Source organism: Geotrypetes seraphini, chromosome 13 (genome assembly GCF_902459505.1).
Source record: "Geotrypetes seraphini chromosome 13, aGeoSer1.1, whole genome shotgun sequence".
In the NCBI taxonomy this organism is placed as follows: Eukaryota; Metazoa; Chordata; class Amphibia; order Gymnophiona; family Dermophiidae; genus Geotrypetes; species Geotrypetes seraphini.
This window is the reverse complement of record NC_047096.1, coordinates 64,550,823-64,569,938: the sequence shown is the minus strand read 5'-3', so window position 1 is coordinate 64,569,938 and position 19,116 is coordinate 64,550,823. Positions and strand designations below refer to the sequence as shown.

The window sequence follows — 19,116 nt, the reverse complement described above, 5'->3', positions numbered from 1 at the left end:
CCACTTCTGGAGAAAAACGACTGGCTTTGCTCTCTAGATCTCGAGGAGGCCTACACTCACATTCCCATCCTCCCAAATCACAGGAAATATCTTTACATATTAGTTGTGAGTGGGATTGGGGGGAAGGGAAGGAAGGAAAATTATTGCAGGATGAGTGAGAGGGAAACATGGACATGGTGTGGAGGAGAGGGAGAAATAGAACTGAGGTGTGTGAAGGAGGGATGTCACATTTGAGGGAAGGGACGAGGAGAAAGGGAAAGCATGCAGGAGGCAGAAAGTGTTGGACTCATAGAGAGAGGGGAGATGGATGGGGAGGAGGTACTCGGTTGATATTTGTTAGACTTAGGGAATACTTGGCTTGAAGAAGTTGAGAAACTGCTTTAGAAGATTATTTCTTGTGATGAGGTTGCAGATCACTGTTGTGTACTGTGGAAAAGTAGTTACATTACATTACATTGGTGTCTTCTGTCTTGCCAATACCTTTCAGTTCTAGGTGGTTTACAACAAGAAATTAGCCTGGTTATTCCCAGGGAGATTACAAGGTTGACAGCTATAGTATGCGTCGGGATCTGGGAAGGGTCGATACGGTTTGGTTAGATCACATGTGTCAAACACAAGGCCTGCGGGCCGAATCCGGCCCGCCTGGCCTTTTTATGTGGCCTGCAGCAATGCTCCCTAACTTCCCTTCTCAGAGCCCAGCGTGTCCTCCCTTCTGTGCTGGTCCGATGTTGCTGTCATGCTGGGAAGTCTGCCGGCTTCAGCAGCGATTCAGCAGTGTTGTCCATGGCTTCCCTCCTGCCTTCCGTCCGCCGCGGTCCACCTGGGCAGAAACAGGAAGTTGCGCGTCATTGGAGACAGACCACGGCAGGCGAAAAGCAGGAGGGGGAGCCACGTATAACACTGCCGAATTGCTGAGGCCGGCAGATTCCTCGGCTTGGTGGCGACATCGAACTGGCACCGGAGGAAATGACGCGCCGGGCTGTGAAGAGAGAGGGACCGGCACTGGAGGGAAAGGCATACAAGGCTGTGAGGAGAGAGGGATCGGCACTGGAGGGAAAGGCATACAGGGCTGTGAGGAGAGAGGGATCGGCACTGGAGGGAAAGGCAAGCTGGGCTGTGAGGAAAGCGAGATGAAGGGAGAGAGGTTGGACCTGGGGTAGTGTGGAGGAAGAGGGAAAAAGATACTTGAAGGGAGAACCGTTGGGAAGAGAAAGAAAGAAATGGTGGACCTGGGGGGAGGGAAGGAGGCAGGCAGACAGGGGGAGAGATGGGATGGGGGCAGTTGGGAAGAGAAAGGGAGAGAAGTTGGATCTGGAGATGGAAGGGAGGGAGAAATATTAGACCTAGGGGTGGAAGGGAGAGAGAGATGCAGCATCTTTTTTTTTTCCTTCCATCTCATTGTTCAGCATCAAGGGGGGAGGGAAGAAGAACAGAAAAGAGAGGGAGCAAAATGTTGGACCAAGAGGAGAGAGGAGGAGAGATAGAAGGAAATAGGAGGCTGGGAAAGGAGTGATATGGGAAATGGGAGAGCTACAGAATAAGAGAAGATGGAAAATTGATAGGTAACTGAAAATTTAAAAAGGAAAAGGATGAGAAAGAGGGTGAGGTTTGAGTGGACAGAGGCAGAAAAGAAAAAAAAGGAGAAAATTTGAAAGGGAAAAATCAATATGTTGGAGACAGGGACTGGAGCAAGAGAGAAGAAAAAAAAATGGACAGCAGACACTGGAAAGAGAATTAGAAGATAGATAAAATCAGAAAGAGAAACTGGGACTAAAAGCAAAATGACCAGACAACAAAAGGTAGAAAAAAATAATTCTATTTTGTGATTACAATATGTCAGATTTGAAATGTGTATCCTGCCAGAGCTGGTGTTAGACAGCAAGCGTGAACTAGGACCTAAAAGAGAGGAAAAGTCCTTTTTATCTATTTTGTAGCTGTTGTGGGGTTGGAGAAGTTGTATCTCTATACTTCTACTAAGACTAACCCCCCCTCCTTTGCTGGCGCGTAGCATGGGTTTTGGCAGCGGCGGTGATTGATCCAACGCTCACAAAAGTACTGATACACCGGCGCTGGGGCCCATGCTGTGTGTCAGCAAAGGAGGGAGTAAGTATCTTAATAAAAAATCCGGCCCACGACTTAGCCTGTGTTTTAGATTTCAGCCCCTTATGTGGTTTGAGTTTGACACCCCTGGGTTAGATCATTTGACAAATTTCTTGAATAGTATGGTTTTCAATTCTTTCCTGAATGTTTTGTAGTTGGGTGTCCTGCTCAGCAGATTTGAGAGGTGGCGGTCTATTTTCTCTGTTCTGGTGGCTAGTAGACTATCATATTTTTTTTTGCTTTGCATGCCTTTGATTGGGGGGTGGGTAAAGTGTGTTTGGTCTGGATGTGTTTTTCCTGATTAGGTGGTTGTTCAGATAGCTTGGTCCATTTCCATTTAGGGCTTGGAATAGGATGCTGTAGAATTTGTGTTGAACGCGTGCTTGTACTGGGAGCAAGTGTGAGTCTTGGAAAGCTGAGGTAATGTGGTCGTATTTTTTCAGCGAGTATATTAGTTTTAGGGCTGTATTTTGTACTGTTTGTAATTGTTTTAGCATGTTGGCGGGGGCATGACAGGTAAAGTATGTTACAGTAGTCCAGGGGTCCTAGAATTAGTGCTTGTACTATGAGTTTGAATTGTTCGTTATTGAAGTATTTTCAGATTTGTCTTAAGTTGCGCATGGTTACAAGTGCCTTCTGAACTGTTTTGCTGATTTGAAGTAGTCTAATTACGGGCTAAGCCTAAAAGCCCTTGTGTTGGACGTTTGGGGCTTAGGCGTTTTGTTGGTTCATTATGGACAAAAAGTGTAGACGTCGTGGAGGGCATCTCTCCTGCTGTGGGTCACGGCAGTTCGGGTAGAGGAGTGATGGCTTCGCGGTAGAGGAGATGAGGCATCTCTCCTGCCGCGATGCTTGCGGTGGAGGGGTAGGCAGGTTGTGTTTTCGGCATTTAGACGTGTCTTGACTTGGTCTATATCAACAACGTATAAGTGCCGACTAGGCAACCTGCCTAAGGTTTTGGTTATACCTGTTGTACGCCTAAGTGTAGGTCGGCCCCCTCCCGCCCACCGCCCGCCCTTTCCCCTCCTCTAAACACGCCTCTTTTCTCTCTGTGCGTCTAGAGGCAGGGGAAAGGCCTAAGTTGGTTTTAGATATGTCTAAAAACCAGCTTTGGTTATGGGTACTTGGACGATCAGGCGTTTTGATCGTCCAAGTAGCCCTTTAGGACACTTTTTAGACTTTTTTTTCTTTTGATTATGCCCCTCCACAACTCCACATTATTAAAAATTGTTAAGTAGTATCATCTGACTAATTTCTTAACTTACTTTATAATCTTTAAAGTTTTGACATGGCAGGCATTCACATTCGCCTCAGTGTCTCTCGAAAAGGAACCGTCAACCTACCCCACGTCATAAACGACCTGGAGCAATCCAATTGGTTGGCTTACTGAATTGCTCCAAGAAATTCATTCATAGATTTAATTAAGAGACTGCCAATCAAGTTCGGCGTTCAATCCTTTGGGTTCTAGAGTCTGTAGCTCAAAGGTCCACCTTTGTTCTTTATAGTTGAGCAGAGACTCTATATCGGCAGCGGATTTTACTAAATAATAAAGGCTGGTACAAGTTTGGCAACATGCCCTACCAGAGTTGCAGATAAGTCTATATCTAACTTATTAATAATTTAAAGATATTTAAATAAGTGACATTGAAAATATGATAGTTTTTGGATATAATAAAAGTTTGATTGAAATATGAACGAATAGCCAATGAGGAAGTGCAGCGGCGAGCAAAACTCTATAATATCTTGTGTTTGCTACACAATAGAGTGCCACTTCTGATGGCTTTTTCGTGATAAGAAATTCTGATTGAATAAAGAAGATGCTATGTTATACCTCTATTTATATGATTACAATTGATTTGATTTGGAAGATTGAATGACTAGTCTACTGCTATATTGAAATTGAATTATATGTGGTCCAGCATGCCCTGTTAGCTATCTAGGGATCAGCACTGAATGTGATGCCTGGATAATTTCTGGGTTTGCCCCCCTGCTGTGTCCCCTGGCTCCCTTGGCACTTTAACTGTGTGGTGCATGGCCTCCTGGTGCTGAAATGCTTTTGTAATCTATGTAAATACCTTGCATTCACAGGAGGAACAGTGAACCAATTTAAAATCTGTTGTTGAATTGGGACTGCCGTTTGCCAGTCATGATTCTGCTTGGGCTATATGTGAGGTGCCTCCTCAGATAGTTCAGTCTTGATTAAACAGAGAGAGTTGATTAAACAGAGAGAGTTATGGATCTCTAGTTTCAAGTTTCAAGTTTATTTAAATTTAATGGTTCGCTTAAAAATTCTAAGCGAATAACATTACAATAAATATAAGGGTAAAAACAGTTAAGATCATTTTTGTGCATTAACAAACATATTCGTGAACACTTAACAAAACAGACACTACTGGAGGAGTTGGGAAAAACATGTGGGGTAAAAAGTTACAATGTTATTGTGTCCACATAGATAGACGAAGAAAATTGGATAGGGTAGGATAGAACGTTGGGATGGGGGTACCTAGGAGTAGAAAATTTTCGGAGTTTATGAAATTTTCAATAGATAAGAGAAGGTTCCTGTTTAAGGGTTAAAGGAAGCCTTAAATAGAAATGTTTTTAGATTAGTTTTAAATAAAGTGAGATCTTTGATATTCCTAATGTAGAAAGGAAGAGAATTCCAGATAAGCGGGGCTTTGACTGAAAAAATATCATGTCGCCTAGTTCCTATTATTTTCAATGATGGAACCATAAGTAGCTCCTGACTATTAGACCGGAGAGAGCGATTTGAGGAGTGTGGAATTAATAAGCGGTTAATGAACTGCGGTTCATTTGTAGTAGTTGTTTTGAAGACTAATAATGCTATTTTATATATTATTCTCTGGTTAATGGGTAGCCAATGAGATTTCATCAGATATGGAGTCACGTGATTGTATTTCTTTCCATGATGTATTAATTTTATGGCGGTGTTTTGAATTATTTGTAAACGTCTTTGTTCCTTGTTTGTTATGTTTAGTAATAAGGAATTACAGTAATCTAATTTGGATATTATGAGTGAGTGGACTAAAATATTTACTGATTTTGGCTCTAAGTACTTGGACATTGAACGGATTAGGCGCAAACGGTAGAAGCAGTTTTTAACTGTGTTGCTAATATGTTCTTGGTAAGAGAATTTACTATCGATGATTACACCTAAAATCTTAAGTGAAGTTGCTAATTCTATTGGTGTGTTGTTAATCGAAAAAGGGATTGATAGTTTTAGGTCTTGTTTTGAAGGGAAAAATAGAGCCCTTGTCTTGGATACGTTTAGTGCTAGTTTGTTTTGTACTAGCCAATTTTTTATTTGTTCTAATTTTTGGTTAATTTGAGCTATGTCATTTGAGTTTTCCGGGTTGAATGCATGAGTCAGCTGGATGTCGTCTGCGTAAGCATAGGTGGTAAAACCTATGGATTGGCTTAGGTTTAGTAATGGGGCTAAGAAAATATTAAATAAAAGAGGAGACAAGATAGAGCCCTGGGGGATACCATAATTTTGGGAAAAAGGTTTCGAAATTGTATTGTTAAAGCGTACCGTGGAAGTACGGTTAGAGAGATAGGAGGTAAACCATTGCAAGGCTAGGTCGCTAACGCCTATAGAATGGAGTCTGTCAAGAAGAAGAGAATGGTCAATTGTGTCGAATGCGGCTGAGAGATCGAGAGAAAATAAAATTACCGAGTTGTGGTGATCAAGATTATAAATGATATTGGTGGTGAGCCCAATTAAGGAATACTCTGTATTATGATGTTTCCTGAAGCCTGTTTGATTGGGATGTAATGCATTGGTGGAATTGGCAAAGTCTGATAGTTGAGTGAATATTACTTTCTCTGTGATTTTTGCTAAGAAAGGAATATTAGCAATTGGACGATAATTAGTGGGGTCGTCATAGCTGATTTTGTGATCTTTTAATATAGGAGATATTATTGATGCTTTCCAACTAGTTGGTACTGCCCCTGATGAAAGGCTTTTTTTAATTATTGAGTGCAATAGTGGGCCAAAGCAAGAAAAATATTTTTTTAAAATTAAGGGTGGAATGATCTCAGAGGGGGTGTTTTTTAAATTAATACTTTGAAAAATTGATTTTATGTCGTCTAACGATGGAACTTTAAAGTTAGAACACTTAGCGCATGGGATTAGGTTATTAGTATGTGACTCCGAGGGGTTAATGGTAGGATCAGAGGTAAAGTTTTTACGGATGTTTGTGATTTTTTCGCAAAAAGCCTCTGCCATGATTTGAGCTGAAAGATTTGAGCGTTTATTTTCGTTTTGAGGTTTTGGATTGAAGGATTTTAATATAGAGAATAAGATAGAAGAGTTTCTGGCTAATTTAATTTTTTTTGAGTAGAAAGTTTTCTTGGACTCATTAATTTTATTTTTGTAGTATTGAGATTGTTCTATGAAAGCTTTTAAGTTTACGTTATTTTTGTTTTTTCGCCATTTTCTTTCCAAAGATCGTAGTTGCCTTTTAATTAGTGAAAGTTCTGGTGTATACCATGGGTTTTGGGCTTTTTTGTTAGATATTGTTTTATTGATTAGGGGAACCTCTTTGTCTAAAAGGAGTTGGATTGTTTCGTTCCAAGAATTAAGTTGGTGTTCGAGGGTGTCACTTTCTAATAAGGGAGGCCTTGAGAGAAGGAAAGCAGAAACTGAAGAGAATTCTAATTTAGTGTAATCACGGTAAGTTATTTTCTTGGGAATTGGAGTAGGATTTATTTTATTGTTTATTGTTAACTCGAAAGATATTAAGTGATGATCTGACCAGGGAACTGGAGTATTTAAGGTATTGTTGCAGTAAAGATGCTCTGATTTGGGGATAAAAATCATGTCCAAAATATGTTCGGCCTTGTGTGTGGGTTCATGGATGAGGGGATGTAGGTTAAGTATTTCAGTGTAGGTTAAGAGCTCTTTTGTGAGGGGGTTAGAGAGATCGTCGAAATGAAAATTGAAGTCTCCTAATATTAGAGGAAATTCCGATGTGGAACTGTAGTCAAAGATCAAATTTTGAAGAGAAAATAAACTATTCTGATTTGTTGGAGGTGGAATGTACAATAAAAGTATGTCAATTTTAGGGATAGAGTTAAGTTGGACCTGTAAGAATTCAATTTCAGTATTTCCAGTGGAATATTCGATAGTATTTAGGCTATCCTTTAAGTAAATTATGGCTAACCCACCTCCTTTTCGGTTCTGACGGTGATTGAAAATAAATGTGTAGTTTGGTGGGCAGCAATAGGATAAGTAAGCTTCTTCGCCTTCTGTTAACCAGGTTTCTATTATGCAGAGTAAGTGTAAGCTTTCTGTAATAATTTTTTCCTTAACTAAGTGGTATTTACCTTTGATAGACCTGGAATTTATAAGTCCTAGCTTTAGTTTGTTTGATTTGAGTATGAGAGAGTTAGAACGAATTGTGGGTGGTATAATAACGTTAGAGGTGTAATTTTTGTTATTGGTGTTGCCTTGCGTTAGTTGAAGAGGTTTAATTAGTACCTGTCGTGGTTCGGTTGTTTTAGGTTTTGGGGGCCGGTGGCCCCAGTGAACCGGTATGTGTGAAGGCTCACTTGAGCCCTGGCTGTATGGGTTCATGGGTGACTCAGAGATAAGAAGGCTTATGGTCGCTAGGAAGATAAAGAAAAGATTAGTGTTAGCAATTTGTTTAAAATGTCGATTGTGAATAAAGGGGGTGTCAGCGCACTCCGGCTTCGCACAAAGGAGCGCACCAAGGAGCAGGACCTGCTCCTTAGGTGCGCTCCTTTGGCGCGCGCCTTCGGCGCGCGCCTTTGCGGCGTGCGCCGCAAGAGACGTGACTTTAAATGTCATGTACCGGGGTATTAGGGGGCGGAGTCCTCGGCGCGCCGCCGCTGCGCGGCGGCGAAAGGTCAGGTGAGAGACGATAAATGGACTCTGCACAGAATTTAAATGGACTCTGCACAGAATTGGTTTTGATTTTGGGAACAGTTGTAGAGTAAAATCTTTATCTCTTACAGAATGCCTTTTTTATGCCTGTATCAACACTTGAGACTTATTTTAGCTCTTTTTATTCAAATCTTCTAAATCTGCATCAATTATGCAATCCATTTACTTTATTGCCCACAAAGCTCTTTGGATACCACTTAAATGGTACCAATGATAATAAATACTCCGAAGATTGTTGGTCTTGTAAGTCTAATCTGGGCAATTTTAAACATCTTTTATTGTCCCTACTCTAGAGAGTATTGGTCCAAAATTTGGATGACTATTTGTAAAATATTTAATTTATCAGACCCATTTTCTTACAATATCTTAATATTAAAGAGTGCTTGTTTTCATTCTTCTTTATCTGAAATGGATTGTATATTGCTAGATTCTCTTGGCAATTGCTCTGAAATTTATGGGGCTCATAATAATAAAAAAAAACCAAAACTGTACAAAAAAGGCCTAAATCGGTACTTGGATGATCAAAAAGCCAGATCGTCCAAGTACCGATAATCAAAGCTGGTTTTAGATGGCCTTTCCCCTGCCTCTAAACGCTTAGAGCGAAAAGAGGTGTTTTTAGAGGAGGAGAAAGGGCGGGAGATGGGCCAACCTAGACTTAGTCGTACAGCAAGTATAATCAAAACCTTGAACAGGTTATCTAATTGGAACTTATACGTTTTGACTTAGACCAAGTCAAAACAGGTATAAGTTCTGCAATGTACACTGAGCTGATTGCGGCAGCCCCGGCAACTTGCCCACCTCCTACCGCAACGATCGCAGCGCTATTGCAGCATAGGAGAGATAGCCAATCTCTCCTGCCGAGACGCGACCCCCCATCCCCGAACCAATACGGACAGGAGAGAGCCCAACCCTTCCTGCCCACAATGCACCCCCACTAAATATGGGCAGGAGGGAGCCCAACCTCTCCTGCCCACAACAACCCCCACCCTCCATTAAGATACGGGCAGGAGGGAGCCTAACCCCTCCTGCCCACAATGACCCCCCCTAAAATACGGGCAGAAGGGATCCCAGGTCCTCCTGCTCATGTTGCACCTCCCAAATCGAATCCCCGCCCCCGATTGCCCCCTTCACCCCGTGATCCCCCCCGACCAGCCACCCCACTCCCAACACCCCCCCCTTACTCACAATCAGTTGGCTGGGCAGACGGGTCCCAAGCCCATCCGCCCAGCAGGCCCACCATCCGCCAAATGGTGGGCCTTAGGGCCTGATTGAGCCAGGGGTTCGTGGCAGTTCGGGGATCGCTATCGCAGCATGGGAGATGAGGCATCTCTCCTACTTCAATCGTTGCTGGGGGAGAGGGGGGGGTGGATTCTGTAACCGGTGTTATTTTTGACAGACACCGGTTACAGAATCCAGCTTTTAGGCGAAGGACTGGCCCCTCCTTCGCCTAAAAGCTCTTGTTTTGGGCGTTTGTGACTTAGGCTTTTTTTTTGTTTGATTATGTGTTGTAAGTTTAGACGTAGTGGTGGGCTGGCCGTTTAAACTGCTGAATGTTGAGACATGCCATTCTCAAAAAAAACCTCATTTTGGACTTTTTTTTTGAGAATGGACAGTTTCCTTGCTGCTACTTTCAGCGTTTAGGGCCTTAGGCCAAAAGGGGACTTAGACTTTTTTTTTTTTTTTTTTTAATGCCTCTCTATTTGTTCTTAATGGAAAGACTTGAGGCATTTTTCATATGACAGATGGTGGAATTTGACATGTTTAACCTTTGGATATGAATCCTATCTCGCTAAGAAATTAAATTTAGTTCACAAATTTAAGTCTAAATGGGGGCTGTGCACAAATTATTTATCTCTTTATGTGATGATGGCTAATTGTTTCCCTCATGACGACGGATTATTTTGTATTCCCGTTTTCCCTTCTCATCTTTCCGTTTTATAATTATACTTAACAGTTCCACTGATGTTGATTCACTGATTAAGTTTTTTGTGCTGTAAATTTCAATAAATAAAAGTAATACACACACACACAAAAAAAGTAGGCTCTCGGGACTAGCCAGAATAGTGCATAACTGCTAATGCACAAACTTACACTTATTTTAAAAAGATAGACTGTAAATGTGTGCTTGTACTTTACCTATGAACTGGTATATTTTATAAAATATTCACATACATGAAAGCTCTGCCCCTAGGAATGCCCACACAGATTACATAAAAGTAGGAATATGTTTTACATGTCTATTTTGCTGCACAGTATTTATAAGAGGCCTTTTACGTGTGTAAAAATGATGCTTTATATGTGAAAAATGTTTTATAACATTACCCCAACAATCCCAGGCCTATTCTTTATTAGATACACATTCAGAAATTCAGCCATTTATATCATATGGGATTGGTACATTGCAGACCATCTCTGTGCTTTGCAGATTTAAGCACTTGTAATTCAAAGCGACTGCAGGACATGGGGAACCAGGAGCAGATGCATCATGAACAGGAGGAAGACGAAGATGATAGCATACTGCTGCAGGAAGAGGGGGAAGAAACATCAGGTAAAATGATTTTCTTAGATTTGGAGATTTTATGCATGTTTAGCATTACTTGGGTGAACTTGTTCCCCCTGTGTGATCATGCAACTGATTTGAGTGAGTTAGCAGGCACAGTGTTCTAATACTGTGCAAAATGTCTCGTATAGGAAATCTCTGTAGGTGTAATATCAGACTACAGTAGACTTTCAGTTAACCAGCACCCATGGGGATTGATAGATGCCGGTTAAATGTAGTTTCTGGTTGCTTGAGAGTTACTGTTAAAAATAGGATTAACTAATACTATACTCCATACAATAAACTGTTCCAGACAAACTTCCGGACATGTGGTAGGCAAAATGTGGGCGTACTTAGGTGTGGTGTGCCAAGTTTACATTTAAATTTCCGCAGAAATTGATTTTACTTTCATTTTTATTTAAAGTATTACAGTATTTCCTAGATTTTTTTTTTTTTCAGGTTGCTTGAGAGTTCTGGTTAATTGAGTTCCGGTTAACAGAAAGTCTACTGTATTTCATTGTAAGACATATAAGATGAGATACCGTATTTTCACGCATATAACGCGCACACGTGTACAACGCGCACACGTGTATAGCGCGCAGGAACAAGGAATTTATGTAAGAAAATTTTGGTATAGCGCGCCCACGCGTATACCGCGCATGCTGCTTGCCGCCCCGACTCTCCTCTCGCCGCCCTGCCCTTGAAGTCCTGTCCCCCCCCTTGAAGGCCCGCCCCACCCTGAAAGCCTGATGCCCCACCCCGAAGGACCGCTGGCCCCCCCACCCTGAAGGACCGCTCGCACCCCCCCGATGTCCGATTCATCCCCCCAGCCCCCCTGCACCGTTTGCGGTGGAGAAGCAGCCTACCTTGGGTTCGCGACGCCAGTGAGCCCTGCTGCTTCCTCTGCCGGCGGTCCCGCCCCTTCTCTGAGCCCTGCGTTGCTTCCTCTGCCGCGGTCCCGCCCTTTCTCTGACATCAGAGAAGGGGCGGGACCGCCGGCAGAGGAAGCAGCAGGGCTCACTGGCATCGCGAACCCACGGTAGGCTGCTTCTCCACCGCAAACGGTGCGGGGGGGGGGGCTAGGGGATGAATCAGACGTCGGGGGGGGGGTGAGAACGGTCCTTCAGGGTGGGGGGGCCAGCAGTCCATCGAGGTGGGGCATCAGGCTTTCAAGGCCTGGGGATGAATCGGACGCCGGGGGAGGGGGGGGAACCAGCAATGTAAAAAAAAAAATTGTAAAACGCGTTCACGCATATAACGCGCATGGTTATGCTCGGTTTGTAAAATCGTGTATAACGCGCGCGTTATATGCGTGAAAATACGGTACTTGTTTCCTTCTGTCCAGAAGCTTGTGTTCCCTAAATGCTTTTCTTACTTCTTTTTAGACTTCTCTGGGATAGTGAGACAAATGATACCTGGAGCTTTGGGCACCTTTCTGCTCCGCTAGGGTCTGTGCATATCATGGCATTTTGCATATCATGGCATTTTGCATTTTGAATTGGATGAGTTTGCCTTTCTGGGAGGCAAGAAGGGCAATAAGAGAAGGTGGCATTTGGGAAATAATAAGTATTTCCAGAACTTCATGGAACCAAGCAAATAAGATTAAGTGAGGTGGTGCTTTTCCAGAATCTATGTTCATATCTTCCTTCTGTGCGTTCTCAAGGTTATTTAAAAACCAATTTATTGGACATGAATGAGTTGGGATGAAGTACATTTGTACTGTCTTTAACAAAAACGCTTCACTGGAAGATTCTTAATGCCCCCCTTCCTATTTCAGTTTCAAATAGGTGGTGCTAGATATTATAGCTGCTGTTGGAGGTTACTGGAGGTTTTGGTTGGGGTGGGTGGGAAGCAGAGTATTTTGGCACACATTTCGTAAGAAAATGCATAGTCTCAAAGAAACATTTTGCTCCCTGCATTGCAGAACTGGAGGTGGTAGGACAGATATTTTTGTACTTTATTCAGGTTGGTCCTTTAACACCTTTGAGAACAATTATGCTTAGAACACAAACACATAAACACACTTCGATTGCCTTATGAAGCGTCATTTCTGATATATCCTGTTGCCCGTAGACCAATGGGATCACTATATCTGTGTGACTCATCTCTGACTCTCGTTCCTGTAAACATAGAAACATGATGGCAGATAAAGGCCAAATGGCCAGTCTGCCTATCTGCAGTAACCGTTATCTCTTCCTGTCTCTAAGAGATCCCTCATACCTATCCCAGGCTTTCTTGAATTCGGACACAGTATTTATCTCCACCACCTCTTCCGGGAGACTGTTCCATGCATCTACCACCCTTTCTGTAAAAAGATATTTCCACCTCTTAATTTCATCCTATGCCCTCTCATTCCAGAGCTTCCTTTCAAATGAAAGAGACTTGACTCGTGTGCATTTATGCCACGTAGGTATTTAAACATCTCTTATCATATCTCCCCTCTCCCACCTTTCCTCTAAAATATACATAGTGAGATCTTTAAGTCTGTTTCCATATGCCTTATGACGAAGACCACACACCATTTTAGTAGCCTTCCTATGGACAGACTCTTGTCCTTTTTATATCTTTTGGAAGGTGTGGTCTCCAGAATTGCACACAATATTCTAAATGAGGTCTCACCATAGTCTTATACGGGGGCATCAATACCTCCTTTTTTCCTACTGGCCATTCCTCTCCGTATGCACCCTAGCATCCTTCTAGCTTTCGCGGTCACCTTTTTCAACCTGTTTGGCCACTTTAAGATAATCACATAGAATCACATCCAAATCCCGCTCTTCTGTCGTGCATGTAAGTTCTTCCTCCCCTGAACTATACCATTCCTTTGGGTTTTTGCAGCCCAAATGCATGACCTTGCATTTCTTAGCATTAAATTTTAGCTGCCAAATCTCAGACCATTTTTCAAGCTTCACTAGGTCTTCCTTTGTGTTATTCACACCATTCGGGATGTCTACTCTATTGCTGCTTTTAGTAGGGCAGTGTGAAATAAAAAAAGTTTTCAATGGCATAAATGTGTGCAGGCCCCACAGATTCTCTCACAGGTTTTCTGCTTCTGATGTATCTAAAAAAATTGCTATGAGTTTTTGCCTCTTTTGCAAGTTTCTCTTCATATTCTTTCTTAGCTGTCTTTATCAATGCTTTGCATCTAACTTGCCAGTGCTTTTGTTTCTGCTGATTTTCTTCATTCGGATCTTTTTTCCATTCTTTAAAGGATGTTTTTTGGCTCTAATAGCCTCTTTCACTTCACTTTTTAACCACGCCGGCTCTCGTTTCCTCTTCTTTCCACCTTTGCTGATACGTGGAATGCATCTGGTCTGGGCTTCCATACGGTATTTTTAAATAACAATCACGCCTGGTTTACAGTCCTAACCTTTGCAACTGATCCTTTTAACTTATTTTTAACCATTTTCCTAAATTTATCATAGTCGCCCTTTCGAAAATTAAATGCCCCTACAGTAGATTTCTTTTGCAACGTTACTCCTGGTATCAGCTCAAATTTGATCACGTTATGATCACTGTTTCCCTGGGGGTTAATTTTGGTTCTACTCTAGATGCAACTATAGAACTCTGCTCCAATCATATTCTACAACTCATTAAGGACCAAGTCTGTAGATGGAACCCCCTCAGGCTATCGTAGTGGGGCCGTTTGGAGTCATTCAAAATGGTCCTATCTCCCAAAATTATATACACTTTAAGTATGTTACCTGTGTTATTACATTCATCACTCTACAGAAAAATTGATACGGCTTTATCGCAATATCTTTGGAATAACAATACTCCAAGGATAGCATTGCAGAAATTGAAATGTGGTAAAAAGGAGGGCGGAGTTAACTTTCCAGATTATTTTGATTATCACTGCGCCTTTATATTACGCCAAGGGTCTCGATGGCTGTTGTCAGGCACTTCTTCATCGTCCAATAATGTTTGGCTAACATTTGAAAAGTGTCGTTATTGTCCTTACTCACTGGACTGCCTTCCATTCATGATACCATTCAATAACAATGTGGATAAGGACCATATTCTGTCATCCATGAGAACGGTAATTAATCACATGGAGAGGTTACTCGAACATCCTTGGCTTCGTACGCTTCACTCCCCTATATGGAGAAATGATGCAATCAAAGTCCAAAAACATATGATTGACTGGAAACCTTGGCAGCAAGCTGGTATATGGCAAATAAGACAGCTACAAGATAGTAATGGTTGGATACCGTATGATGAGCTGTGTAACAGGTCAGGTTTAAACACAAATCAACAGTATCAATGGCTTCAACTCAAACATGTCATACATAGTCTTCTTCTCAAATCTCCACTTTCATATGCTACTCCAGACATCCTTATTCTTTCTCACTCCATTGGTATTAAACAGAAAGAAGCGTCTCAATGGTATAAGATTATAAGAAATAAAAATTCATTGCATCCACAAGAAGTCCTGCTGGAATACATTACATTACAGATTTCTATTCCGCTTGTGCCTTGCGGTTCTAAGCGGATTACAAATTAAGAGACTGGACAATTTCAGGAATATTACAGTACATAGAATCAGGAATGTATCAAGTTACAATTGTTAGACTGGAAGTTTCCAGGAGAAATTTAGAGCTCATGGTAGATGAATAGTAGGTTGATGAAGAGAGTTGTACAATGTTTAGGTATAGTTATGGTGGGGTGTTCGTGTGTGTATTTTCTAGTGCTATGTTGAGGTTAAGATGATGGAAAGTATTTTTTGAAGAGATGAGTTTTGATTTCTTTTCGGAATTCTTTTATGTCTATTGATTTGATCAGTAGATTGAAAATGGTAGTGTCAATACTGACTTACAACGTGACTTGTCGGTACGGGACTGGCAGTCCCTGTGGATTCGTACTTCTGGGGTATCCAAAGCAGCGTCCTTTCTCCAAACATTCTTCTTTTTATTACACAGGGCATACTGGACTCCTAGTAGACTATCCAAACTTAATTCCAAATCAAGCGATAAGTGTTGGTCCTGTGGCCTTTCAAAGGGTACGCTTTGTCATATGATCTTTGACTGTCCATTACTTGAAATCTTTTGGAAAAAAGTTTGAAAAAACATCTGTTCTCTGCTCCAATTGTCTGTACCCTTATCTTACTCAACAATCATTAGAGGAAGTTTTGGATCAAGAGTACTTGTTGCATATGCTTGTTCTTATAGCACTCAAGCTCATCCTCTCAAACTGGAAAAAGCTAGATGCGGTGGATTATAATACATGGTGGAACACGGTATGTGTGACTGTTAAATTTGAACGCATTGCGGCTGAAAGGACACTTACTATGAAAAAATTTGAGAGACTATGGGCAACCTTATTAAACCTTGCTCAATCACCTTATACCAATCTTACTTAATATCTCATAAATATGGGTTTCATGCACGCTGAACTCTGGATTAATATTTTGTCTCTGCTCAGTTCTATTTTACTTTTAGACAAAACAACATAAATTGTTGTACATGACATTTGGATATTACCGCTACTCTTTCTTAATACCACTCTCAAGATTTCATGTTTGGTTTCATTTCTTCATCAGTTTCGCTTACTTCTTCTTTTCTTTTTAATTCTGTTATGTCTCGTTTACTTTATTACGGAGGCATTGTGATGTTTTTTAACCTGTATCTGTATTCACGATTTTATATGGATGCCTTTGTATTTATCTGTTTTATTGTTGTAAAACTTAATAAAAAATTTTCATGAACTTAAAAAAAAAATGATCACTGTTTCCCAGCGGACCCAACACAGTTAACTCCCGTACTATGTCTTGCATTCCATTAAGGACCAAATCTAAAATAGTACCCCTCTTCTTGTCAGTTCCAGGACCAGTTGCTCCAAGAAGCAGTCATTTATGACATCTAAGAATTTTACCTCCCTAGCACTTCCTGATGTAACATTTAACCATATTTATATAATAAGCATGGAGGGATTTTTTTTGTGTGTGTGTGTGTATGTGTTGTATTTTTTCAGTTGGAGCATTTCCTTTGAATAGCTCTTCTAGTAAAAGCAGTCAGGAAACTTCTTTCCAGTCTTCAGTGCTTTGCACAAACTGAAGACTTCAGTACTGATGCAGAAACAGGCCATAAAAATGAAAACTGCTCTGGATGTGAATTACTGTCACTTAGATGGAGGAGTGTGCGCATTAATCTGTGTGCGTTTGTATGTACCTGTACATGCCTGCATTTTTAGGACTGAAGCAAGGCAAGAGAGATTGCTTGAGCCTTGCTTAGCAGCTTGTTGAGTATCCAGTGGTGTTTCTTAGCATACATACTTATCGACGCAAAAGGAAATGCCTTTTTTTCTTTTTAATCAGAATTCTGCATCTCCCAAGCCCAGATGAAACTCTTGTCTGTTTTAGGATGGGGCTTATCTCACATGATCAGCAGTGCTGTTCTGCAGAAGCTCTCTTGCAAGAGGTGGGGGTAGAGTAGAGAAGGGTTTTCATTGAGCAGTAATGCTGTAGTAATGTATAACTGTAGTAATATATAATTGATATAGGCACAAATCTCAGGGATGTGTGCCTTTATACTTAGGGTAAAAAAAATATTTCATACTTAACAAGTGGAGAAATTATGCAGAGCAGGCTCATGGAATTCTTTCCAACCCCTTTCCATTTGCATACGTGTGTATGTGTTGGGTGCAGTTATTGAGGGGTCGTTTTTATGGGTGGGGACACTTTGTGTAGTGGTGGGACAGTTATAAGGATTCATTTTTGGAAAGTGATAGTTTTGGGATTGGAGCAGTTGCAGCAGATGCTACTTTTGGGTTGTGGGGGCAGTTTAGGGTTTATGTATAGGGTGGTAGGTTAGGGGCATTTTGATGGTGGGGTAGTTGCAGGGAGTGGAGCTTGTTTGAGGGTTAAAAGATTAGGGAGATGCAATTTGGAAAGGAAGAATTCACTAACTTCTATGTTCTAGCTTCTATAACACACATGGAATCTCAAGTTTCAAGTTTATTTTAAAATTTGATAAAACGTTTATAACAGAATTTCTAAGCGAAGTACCAAATATCAAACAGACTTAACAAAAAATGGATGTTTTACAAACAGAAATATGATGGAAAAAGGAGGGTAGAATTACAATGTTTATAGGAGAGATAACAATAATGGAAAGAGGAAATGGATCAGGGGCACAACAAAATTAAAATCTTTTGGAGTGTAGGGCCAAAGAATAAGCATTGTTCTGTTTGGACAGGATTGAATTTAAAGTGTTTAAATTTCGAATGCATCCTTAAATAAGAAAGTTTTCAAGGAGAACTTAAATCTATCTAAAGAAGTTTCTTTTCTAAGGTGGGTTGGAAACGAGTTCCATAATTGGGGAGCAGTGATCGAGAAGATTTAATTGCGTCTAGTGTTAATGATTTTTAATGAGGGCACTGGAAGTAAATTTTGTTTGCTTGAATGTAATGTTCTTGGAGGGCAATGGGGTATTAATTGTCTGTCTAAGAAAGTGGGGCAGTGTGATTGTTGAATTTTGAATGATAAAATTGCTATTTTATAGGAAATGCGGTGGGGTATAGGCAACCAGTGAGAGTTTTTCAGAAGTGGCATTACGTAATCATATTTTTTAGAGTTTGTAATAATTTTTATAGCATTATTTTGAATTAATTGCAGTCTCCTTATTTGGTTCTGGGTAATGCCTTTCAGTAATAAATTACAATAATCTAGTTTTGAAATTATGAGGGAATGAATTAGAATATTAAGTGCAGACGGTTTAAGAACTTTCGCCAAGGATCTGATCATACGTAACTTGTAAAAGCAGTTTTTTACTACATGACTTATGTGGTCCTGATATGATAATTTTTGGTCTAGTATAATGCCAAGGATTTTTATGTTCGAGACCTGTTTAAGGGGATGTTGTTTATTTGAATTGAAGTGTTTAGTGATAGACCTTCTTTTCAAGGAAATAAGATTGTTTGTGATTTATTGATGTTCAGAGATAGCATACCTGTTTTTCCCATTAGAAATGCAGTGGGCTTTTTTGGGGGGAGGAACTTATTTCTATGGAACTTAGTTCTATGGTCCATTTTCAAACTCATTTTTTCCTCATACCAAATTATATTCTATTCCTTTAAATTTTCTGAGATTTATTTTGGCCCTGATGGATGAATAGACATGTTTCTCAACCCCCTTTGTACAATATTTTCACCTTCCATTGGGATGCAGAGAAAGAAAGAAAAAAAAGCAGTTCAATCTAAATATGTAACAGTTTTCCATGGAAACATTCACTGGCACAGAATTCAGTCCAGTTTGTTGAATCATACTTATGAGTGTTTCTCTAGGATCAGCAACTGATATATGTGTGACCCCTGAGGTAGGCCCTTTGTGACTGAAACATTGTTGGAATTTTACTCAGTTTGTCGTACTGAAGATGGACGTGAAAACCATTCCAGACTTTTCCCACTTTTGGTTTTCTCTCCTACAGATTTAAACATCCACTGGCCTTCCCCCCTTTCCCCCCCACCTCCAGCTTATTTTGGTTTTCTTGAAACTAACTGTATTTTTAAAGCAGGTTAATACTGCACTATCTCTTCTACTTTCTGAAAACATAACACA

At 40.8% G+C, this 19,116-nt stretch overlaps 1 protein-coding gene across 3 annotated transcripts in view; it reads left to right on the top strand.

Annotated features, from left to right (window-relative positions):
- IKZF3 (IKAROS family zinc finger 3) overlaps window positions 1-19,116 on the top strand; it is a 117,665-nt gene that overhangs the window by 21,421 nt on the left and 77,128 nt on the right. For all 3 annotated transcript variants that reach the window (XM_033917392.1, XM_033917391.1, XM_033917393.1), the window contains one exon: window positions 10,452-10,574. In XM_033917392.1, coding sequence (XP_033773283.1) covers window positions 10,452-10,574 — 123 coding nt within the window. The remainder of the gene's footprint in view (window positions 1-10,451; window positions 10,575-19,116) is intronic.